Consider the following 10,332-nt stretch of genomic DNA (forward strand, 5'->3'; position numbering starts at 1 on the left):
CTTCTCCCTTTGTACTACAAGTCACTATCAACTGTCACATGATCCCTCCAGATTTCTCTCAGCTAACCAGGCCCTCCTCTGCAAACAGCACACAGTCTCAATCGGGCTTTGTTCTGTCACCTTGGGTCCCTCCTGAGCCGTATTCCTTGTAAATTCTGCTCTGTTCCCTAACATTTGGCCTTGCAAGATGGATCTACGCTTTTGGCAGTTGCCTGACCTTGGTTTTAAGTCATTCACTGCCCTTAACTTCCCTGCTTCACTGAACGGGCCTTTCCCACATTAAGTTTTGCCAGTTTTACCATATTTGAAAACTCGCCGTCAAAAGGATCACTTCCTAAAATTGAAAGTTAAAACTCTTTGCAAATACAATAGCACTTTTAATTCACAAGTGAATATAGGAATACTTCTTTTCCTTTGCCTAATGGTAGCAACATTGTGCCCTTGGTGATATTACATGAATCATCATCTCTGAAATAGCTTGGCTACTAGGTCTTTAACTTTCAAGATTTTTTTCCAATAGTCAGTGTAAGCCTCTACCTCATGTAAGAGACAGATGGCAAAGAGGCTATTCCTCCATGGCAATTTTCTATGCTGGCTATTGTTGTATGTCTGTGTTGCTAGGGGTCTGTAAGGGGCCGTGGACAATTCAAACATGTGCACAGTAAACACAACTAAGTATATTTGGCCTCAACCCCCTCCCCTAAACAAAAGTTTGGAAGTGCAAAAATCCAAGCAAGCCTCATTCTGTATCAGCGTACCTACAGTCAGTAATTATGTCACAACGAAATCACACATATGCTACTAACCCTCTCCCTGGGCAGATGCCCTCTAAAATAAATATTTGTTCAGCGCCAATTCGACAATGACACAACCAACAGAATGAAATAATTGAAATGGTGTATCCAAAATGGCTGTTGCATCATTTCACTCGTACACTGAATCACACGTATGTCAAAGAAATGCTGGTGTTGCGCTGGTGCTGCATTGGCCTGGTACACACCAAACAATAACACGATATTTTGCAATATATAGAAACATGTAGCAGCATGTTGCGATATATAAACATGTTGTGCTATTGTTTCGCTCAGTAATCGAAATACAACAAAACCTCCCCTAAACTCAGAAATTGCGTTTACTATACGTTTGTTTTAATGATCTATGGCCCCTACGTTTAAGCAGTACGGAAACAATTCTGCCAATTCTGCCATAAAAAATTTGCCAGAGGACCTCTGCACTCACTGTCTGGTATCATGCTATGTATGTCTCCCATACCATATAAAAAAGTGGCTACAGGACCAAAGGCGTTATTTTTCATGGCACAGAAGATGACAAACAGTTCCATCACATGCAAGAATATTGAGTTTAAGTTGATCCATGATATGCAAAATAGGCATATTATTCAGGCAGATGGGGAATATTAGTGTTAAAATTTAAAACGATGTTTCACAGCACTATTTAACCAGATTAGCCCTGACAGACTCAGTACTTTGCGGAATCCCCAACTATGTTAGTTAGCCAGTTGGGTATTTATGTAGGTTTGATAAACTATCTGGCAGTTCAAAAAAATCAGAATCAGTTGAAACAAGTTTGGCTTCCCAGGCTTGTGACACCTATGTTATCAACAATAACTATCCTAGAGTAGGACATATCCCTACCCGATTCTATACAGTGGGAAACACTTTAAACCAGTTTGATATCCAAAAGTAGGACTTATCTTTCTACAATCAACAAAATATGCATGCATTACAAAGGGGCTATTACACGAAGTTTGGATGATATTGCTTAGTATGCAAATGATGTATCCACCTTTGGACTCCTTGCTGCACAAAATGTGGTCGGTACTGTAATATGAAGTGATATCGATCAAACATCTTTTTATTACCCCTCTAATATATAAAGGGTTATGTGTAATTATGACATTTCAGAAAATGTTATAACAAGTGATAGTTACAGCCTTTAATCACGTAATGCTACTTTGTCTTTTTTGTAATAAAGAAGACTATCTTGATCGGTATAACTGTAATCTTTCTTGTCCTACATTGCAGAAACGGAGGTAAAACTCATCAGTGAGGGAACTGAGCTTCAAACTCCACCAGTAACAAATGAACATGTCAGTTTAGTTGTTAAAGGATTACTTTCACCCCAATTTAGTCAGATCCAAATCACAAAGTACATAGTTTTACAGCTGTTAGCACAACAGTCTGTACAAAAGAAACGACTGGATGAAGCTATACAGGAAAATGCAAGTTTGGCAGATCACATCAGAAAATTAACTGAGACAAATGATACAACTGAAAACGAATTAACCAAATATCATAGCATAAAGTCTAAGTATAAGGAATTTTCATGTAAAATCGAAAAGGATGAAAAGACTATCAGTGATCTAAAGGCAAAACTGTCAGAACAGAAACAATCTCAGATCGATCAACAGTCTGTATTAGAGCAACTACAAGATGAAACTAGACAGGAAAAAGCCAGTTTAGCAGATCGCATCACAGCATTAATTGACACAAAAGTCATAACTGAAAAGGAACTAACCAAATGTGCTAGCATAGAGTCTGAGTATAAGAAACTGTCATCTGACATGCAAGAGAAGGAAAATATCATCATTAATCTAGAGGCAAAACTTTCAGAAGAGAAACAATTTCAGTTGGAACAACAGTCTGTATTAAAGAAATTGCAAGATGAAATTAGACAGGAAAAGATTAATTTGGCAAATCATATCAGAAAATTAACTGAGACAAAAATCATAACTGAAAATGAATTATCCAAACGTGTAAACATAGAGTCTGAGTATAAGAAAATGTCATCTGAAATGGAAGGAAAAGAAAAGATCATTATTGATCTAGAGGCAAAACTGTCAGAACAGAAAACATCTCTGTCTGAACTTAAGCAACTGCAAGATGAAACTAGACAGGAAAAGGCCAGTTTGGCAGCTAACACCAGAAAATTAACAGAGACGAAAGACATATCTGAAAAGGAATTATCCAAACGTCTTAGCTTAGAGTCTACGTATGCGAAACTTCCATCTGAAATGGAAAAGAAGGAGAAAACAATCAGTGATCTAGAGGCAAAACTGTCAGAACAGAAAAAATCCCTGTCAGTACTGAAGCAACAACTGGCCGACGCTAGACGGAAAAAGGCAATTTTGCCAGACCTCATCAGAGAATTAACTGAGACAACAGACAAACATGAAAAGGAATCAACTAAACGTGTTAGCATAGAGGCCCAGTATGAAAATCTTTCATCTAAAATGGAAGAGACGGAAAAGATCACCAATGATTTAGAGGATAAACTGTCAGAGCAGAAACAATCTCTGTTTGTACTAAAGCAACTACTAGGTGAAGCTAGACAGGAAAAGGCAAGTTTGGCAGATTACATCAGAGAATTAACTGAGACAAAAGTCACAGCTGGACAGGAATTAACCAAACGTATTAACTTGGAGTCTAAGAATGAGAAACTGTTATCTGAAAAGAAAGAGAAGGAAAAGATCATCAGGGATCTAGAGGCAAAACTATTAGAAGAGAAACAATCTCAGTCGGAACAACAGTCTGTATTAAAGCAGCTACAAGATAAAACCAGACAGGAAAAGGCAATTTGGCTGATCAAATCAGAAAATTAACTGAGACAAGAATCATATCTGAAAAAGAATTGATCAAGGAAAGTAACTATTTGGAAGAACAGATTAAAGAATCAACACAGAAGTTAGGCAGTATTGAGAAATCACTCATGAAGCAAATACACTCTATAAGACAAAAAGATTTATCTGAACTAGAAGATAATGGCAAGTTCATCAGTGCTCTAGAAGCAAAATTGTCAGGTCAAGAAGAGAAACAGTCTGAGTCAAAACTACAGTCTGTGCTAAAACAACAACTTAATGAAGCTAGAAAGGAAAAAGTTACTTTAAGAGAACGTTCTGTAGAATTAACCCGGAATATAGATAGTATTGAAGATGAATTAATCAGAAAATGTTCTACCATGAAGTCTGTACATGAGAAATTTTCATCTGAACTAAAAGTGGCGAAAAAGATCATCAGTGCTGTACAGGCAAAACTGGCAGGAGTACAGCAGATACAGTCAGAGGTGAAGCTACAGTGTGTATTAAGGCAACAAATTAATGAAGCTAGACAGGAAAAGGCAACTTTAGAAGAAAGATCCAATGAATTAGCATGTTTGGCAGATACAATTGAAGGGGAATTAATAAGACAATGTGCTGACATAGAGTCTGAGCTTAAGAAACTTTCATCTGAACTGGAAGCAAAGGAAAAGATCGTCAGTGATCTAGCAGCAAAACTGTCTGGGCTGGAAGAGATAAATATTGTGCAAAAGCAACAAGTCCATGAAGTAAGTGAGGAAGATTCTGAGATAGGTACTGAAAAATCAGTTCTAAAGAATCAACTAGATACAGCTAGACATGAAACGACCACTTTGGAAGAAAAAATTGAAGAATTATCACAGAAATTAGGCAAATTAAATACAATATTAAAATCATTTATCAAGCGACTACGCTCTATGAGAGAGAAATTTTCATTCAAACTGGAAGAGACGGGAAAGATCATCAGTGATCTAGATGCAAAACTGTTAGGTCTAGAAGACAATCAATCAGAGAGGAAAAATAAATTTGAAGGTATCAAGGTCGAACATCTATATTCCAAAGACAGAGACGAAGTAAAAGGTAAGCAAAAGGTGTCATCTGGTTCACCACTTGACAGAGAGAATTTAATTAATGATAGCACTTACTGAAATTTTGTAAGTATGGAATAATCAATAATACAGCAAAACTGGAAATCCTTGGCAAGGACATGTTATCGTAAAACAAAACTTTAGCTATAAGATTTCGTATTTGGCAAGTGCGTTGCAAGACTGTTTGAACCTTTTAAAACCTGCAGTCAACATAACCAAAAAACTTTGGTTTTTGATAGGAGACTGTTGCTCGATAATAAAAACATAGTATAAATGTGAAAATCTAAAACAACAAAAAGTACAGTAAAGCCTACCATTTCCAAGGGTTTCAACGTATTCCACAATTCTAAATGTGTATGGCTGGTTTAGAAAGACTGAAATGTAATTTTGAATGCATATAAAACAGTATTTGTTATTTTGGGATAGGTATCCTAAAGAATCAACTAGATAGAGCTTGGAAGGTAAAAGCTATATTGGAAGAATACTTTATAGCATACATCAGATGGTGGACATAGCTGAAAAGGAATTAAACACGCAATGTGCTGGCATAGAGTCAATGGTTGAGAAATTTCATCTGATCTGAAAGAGAAGAAAAAGATCATCAGTCATATAGAGGAAAAACTTTCATGTCTAGAAAAGGAAGAGTCTGAGTTGAAGATACACGGAATGGATGACATCAGAGATCGAAGTCCATATTCTGGAGATAAGATAGGACAAAAAGGTATTTACTTTTATAATCTACTGATCATATTGATCTATCGACTTCGATCACATATAATAATGACACACATCATCATTGTACAAAGTTTGATGTGCGATGTGTGATAGTGAGCGTGCGTGAGTGAGTGCTTCACGAACTCTACAACGTGTGGAGCGCGGTCTCAGTCAGAAATATGTAACAACTTAGCCGGCTATTGAACCACTTTTTTGGGAGTGGAGATTTAGCCGAGCGGTTCTCTCAGTTGCCTCTCCGCTAGGCGACTGATGCCGTATATTGTGGGTTCAAACCCGATTGAAAACTAGCCGTATTTGAACATTTAGTTGAAACTTTCATGACAAATATGAATGCCAGTATGCTGGCTCTACCAATGAAATTATGTATCTTTTCTTTGGCTAACTTTAAGGACATATATCCTCATTAGACTATGAATTGAAATTAACTAAGGGACCGATCGATTTCTTTGGCATAGGGGTCAGTGTGTGTTGGGTCAGTGTAGGTGTGTGTGTGTGTGTGTCTGTGCGCGCGCGCGCGTGTGTGTGTGTGTGTGTGTGGCATTTTGTTTTACCTTTGTTTCGGAGGGTCAGCTTGTTTTCGAAAGTTGGAATGAGGATCAGTTTCAAGTTGAAACTTGACCATTTGCTAATATAAATATCAAATGATTAAGCAACCAGCAAAACTACACTAAAGAGACACGCTTGATGGTTTCATTGCATGTGAATTTGACAAGCAATAGCAAAACAAACATTTGTGGTAAAAAAGTATTAAACTGTGAGTGAACACTATCCTTTGTGATATCAAGTGATATTGTTTCCAAGGGTCATTTGCTCAAAAATAGCAATAACAAAATATGATGATGTACAATGGCATCAGAGAATCTCACATTTTTGTGTCGAAATTTACAGACAATTTCAAGCAACCTTGAACAATAGAGAGTCATGTCCAAGGTGGCCTGAAAAATAGAGGGTCATGTCCAAGGTGGCCCTGAAAAATAGAGGGTCATGTCCAAGGTGGCCTTGAAAAATAGAGGGTCATGTCCAAGGTGGCCCTGAAAAATAGAGGGTCATGTCCAAGGTGGCCTTGAAAAATAGAGTGTCATGTTCAAGGTGGCCTTGAAAATATAAGGTAGTGTTGTCATGAACAAATTTTAGACATTTTCAACTTTTCAATTTCAAAATATCTTTTTAATATAAATATTTTACCAGCTACTTGAATTCCTTGTATTTTTTAAGTAGATAGAATAAAAAAATACAATTTTAACTATTTTACTTTGCCTTCTTGAGGTACTAACTTCAAAAGTACGAAATACCTTAATTTCCTGAACATCTACCACACAATGAAAATGACAGTTTAGCAAAATAGGAGAGTTTACAATGTACTATCAGCAGTCAAACAAAGTAGTGGTTAAAACTGTTCGAAAAATCGCAATTTGACAACCGTGATATTTCAAAAACAGGTAAAGGATCAAAATTTGTAAGATTCAAAACATTCTGCAGAATTATATGATAAGTACAGTTTGCAAAAGTTTTGTTTATTTCACTGTATTTACATTGCAAAAAAAGGAAATTGACTAGATTTAGTAAAAGCAGTTAACTTAACTTTGTTGCCAAGTAGATTAAACAAAATTAAGAAATTTACCTTAGTCTGTAGCAACAAATTATGGTCCGGTGCCTTATTTTTCAATAATTTTTAGCAAATTTTTCCAAATCCTATAAACCCAAAATATTTCCAATCGTGTTAAAGTTAATTATCAAATTTTGTTAACAAATTACACACACAAAAGCTGTTAAATTGATAACATTTGGAAATAACCATTTTTGACAAAATATATATTACTCTCATTGTCTTGTTGTGGTGTGAACATTATAATTTAAAAGATTATGGTGACAAATACATTAATATATATCATCTGTTCCTTCGTCGAATCAATATTTGTGCCATTTTGTACTATGTCAAACAGTGTCTGATGCTGCAGCAATGATATGAATGCTGATTCTATGCAAGGAACAGACAATATTATGTTATAACCACTTCATTATATACCATACCAAGAATCCAACAGATGATAGGGAATCCTGAAATTTAGATTTTCCTTGTATTCTGCCACATGCATGATAGGGAAACAATAATATTAAACAGGCTTCGTTCATAAACTATATGCCGTTTCTGCATAAATCCACCATCGCATCCGACGATTCCTCCATATGTCACATCATAACAAAAAATATTAGAAAGAAACAATAATAGTTACCCAATAAAAACTGTTTATGTTCAATATATAATTACAGTCGTTACCTATCTGATACTCTCCTTTGTTTCAGGCACTGTGTTTGTTTACACTCAGTGTTGCGACATCAACAGATGTTACAAACAATATAACTGTCAGGCCACCTGTTCACTGCCTGTATTTTTGGATGTAGATAATGTTGTTCAAATGGTGGAACGTTTGCAAGAACTTGTCAAAATGACTATAAATAGAATAACTATAGGATAACATCACAAGATTTAAGTTATTATTCTCACATTTAGCAACCCCAAATATCCTTGCTCCTAGAAGGTTTTCAATTTTATGTCGGTAATTGTGTTTGTTCTTTTGTGTACTTAAAGTTACAAATATTGTTCAGGAACACTCAGAAACTGATGACATTTATCGTTTATATCTCAGCATTAAATGACCATAAAATATCACGGCTGATATTTTATGGTAAGTGTCACCAGAATAATAACATGATAAAATTAGTGTGTTTCTATTTTTAAATTTCAGTACGTTGGTCAAGAAAAAAATTGAGAGGTCCCCTGCAAGGAAAGAAGTTCAAACATGTGAGAGGTCTGATCTTTCACAGGGATAAACTCTTGGTGTGTGATCTAGAAAACAGTATTGTGTATATACTGAATCAAGATTACACATGTGAAAAGATGTTGGGAAGTTTCAGTCATTCCTTTCCCAAGCCATTCCAGCCACGATCCATAGCCGTCTCTCAGGACAAACTGTACTTCATCCTTGATGTTGGCAATTTGCAAATCATCGTTTGCGATCATCATGATAACATCATAAATAAAATTATGCTACCAACAGACTCAGATCCCCGTCGCATAGCTCTTGTGAACGGGTTTGTTTTGATTACAGATGTCAAATATCACCGCGTCCTGAAGTATAGCCAGGGTGGACAGTATATTGCAGAGGTTGGTGGGAAAGGTGTCGGCCAAACACAATTCAACAACCCGTTCTTTGTCGCTGTTAACAGCAGAGATGTCATCATGGTGTCTGACTGTGACAATCACTGCATCAAGTGTTTTGATACTGAGTTCAATTACCTGTACCAATTCAGTCAGTACAATAATGGCCAACTGTTTCGCCCACGCAGCATTGCTATTGATTGTGAAGATAATGTTTATGTTTGTGATGCTGGCAATAAAAGGATTGTACAATGCAGAAGTGATGGAACATGGATCCGTAATCATTTTGAGTGGGTTGTGGATAGACCCTGGTACATAGCAGTGGCCAATGATTGTGATAGAGTTGCTGCAAGTGGATATCAACCAAATGAAATTACTGTATTTAGTCAGTAGTAAGATTTACCAAAATGAATTATATGTTGTGAATTTCATCAAATTATTGAAATTCTGTTGAAATTTTGACAGGCTCATTTTGTTTGTCACTCAAACATGACTGTTACCATCACCCTCCAAATGAATAATTAACTACTTCTCAAAATTATAGCAGATATAGAAAAAATGTTCAGAGTTTAAGTTTTTGTTACCACATCTCTTAACGAATGGCTTACTAATGAGGCATTTTCAACTTTTATATAAAGTGAATGAGAGTGGAGGATTATCGGTTAACTTTGAATCTCAAGTATTAATGCCACCAAGTCAATAGTTTCTGCATTTCCCATACAGGAGGATGTTTATATTTGATAGTTGTAAATTTCATGACAATCTTACGTTTAAAGAGAATGAATGGTTCTTGACTACAATATTTATTCATTGCTCAAGGTAATGTTCATGATTACTATACTTGCTCTCCTTCTAGTCAGGATTCTATTCTTATTTACCTAGATGTGTTTAGAACACCAGATATCTAGTTTTCATTTTCATAACACCAACGTTTGTAATTCATTACCTACTGAAATCAAGCAGTTATCAAGCTTGAGTACATGTAAAGTGGAAGAATATGTCAAAAGCAACGTGCCCTTGTGATTTACTGTATTTTTGTATGTAATTTTTTTTCTTTTCTAGGCGTATTTATGATTCCTGATGAAAACTACTTTACAGGTAATTCGGCCGCTTTTAAAAAGTGTAAATAAATGAATAAAAAATTAACATTTTACACATTTTCTCAAGAGCGATGTTCTACAATGCATAAGTTTAATTACTGCTTACATAACCAATCCCATCACATCTCCATTTGTAGAGAAGAGAAAATCGACTGTAGTGTGTGCAAAATATTTTTAACAAGTACCTGAGTATCCTGTGATTTATTTAATCAAGCATGATTGAACGAATTTCAGTCAGTGGTCTAAGTTTAATTATCCTACTTGAAGGAAACAATTTTAGCCTGAATCACGTATAGACCTGATGTTGACTCAAAGCAAACAACTTTGCAAAGTACCAAGATTTTAGAGGACGTTATTCTTGAGCTGACTATTATGGAAATATAGTATCATGGCTCTAGACCTGACCTGCGATGTTGATGGATGTCTCTGCAACAATTAAAAAATGCATTACAAAATCAAAAAACTTCAAATGAAAACGAGTGACGCATTTTTAAACATTTGTTAAAATTGTTTTTAGATCTTTTCCGATTTAACCTTTCAAGGTTGTAAACAGGAACGTGAACAGAATGCTCAGCTGAGTTAAAAAAAAACGAAACGAGGTAATAAACTTTCATCTAATTAATAAGCTTCATTACAGCTTTTCTGAACAATTGA

General features: G+C 35.6%; 2 protein-coding genes across 2 annotated transcripts; both read left to right on the top strand.

The window, feature by feature from the left end:
- The first annotated feature begins 907 nt into the window (after window positions 1–907).
- On the top strand, window positions 908–3,622 carry LOC139144810 (myosin heavy chain, cardiac muscle isoform-like). Its single transcript, XM_070715599.1, has 2 exons — window positions 908–992; window positions 2,046–3,622. The coding sequence occupies exons 1-2, from the start codon at window positions 908–910 to the stop codon at window positions 3,620–3,622; spliced, it is 1,662 nt and encodes a 553-aa protein (XP_070571700.1).
- Window positions 3,623–3,729: 107 nt separating this feature from the next.
- Window positions 3,730–8,971, top strand: LOC139144817 (putative leucine-rich repeat-containing protein DDB_G0290503). Its single transcript, XM_070715612.1, has 3 exons — window positions 3,730–4,675; window positions 5,270–5,404; window positions 8,166–8,971. The coding sequence occupies exons 1-3, from the start codon at window positions 3,730–3,732 to the stop codon at window positions 8,969–8,971; spliced, it is 1,887 nt and encodes a 628-aa protein (XP_070571713.1).
- Window positions 8,972–10,332: the final 1,361 nt, after the last annotated feature.

This window comes from Ptychodera flava, chromosome 1, assembly GCF_041260155.1.
Source record: "Ptychodera flava strain L36383 chromosome 1, AS_Pfla_20210202, whole genome shotgun sequence".
In the NCBI taxonomy this organism is placed as follows: domain Eukaryota; kingdom Metazoa; phylum Hemichordata; class Enteropneusta; family Ptychoderidae; genus Ptychodera; species Ptychodera flava.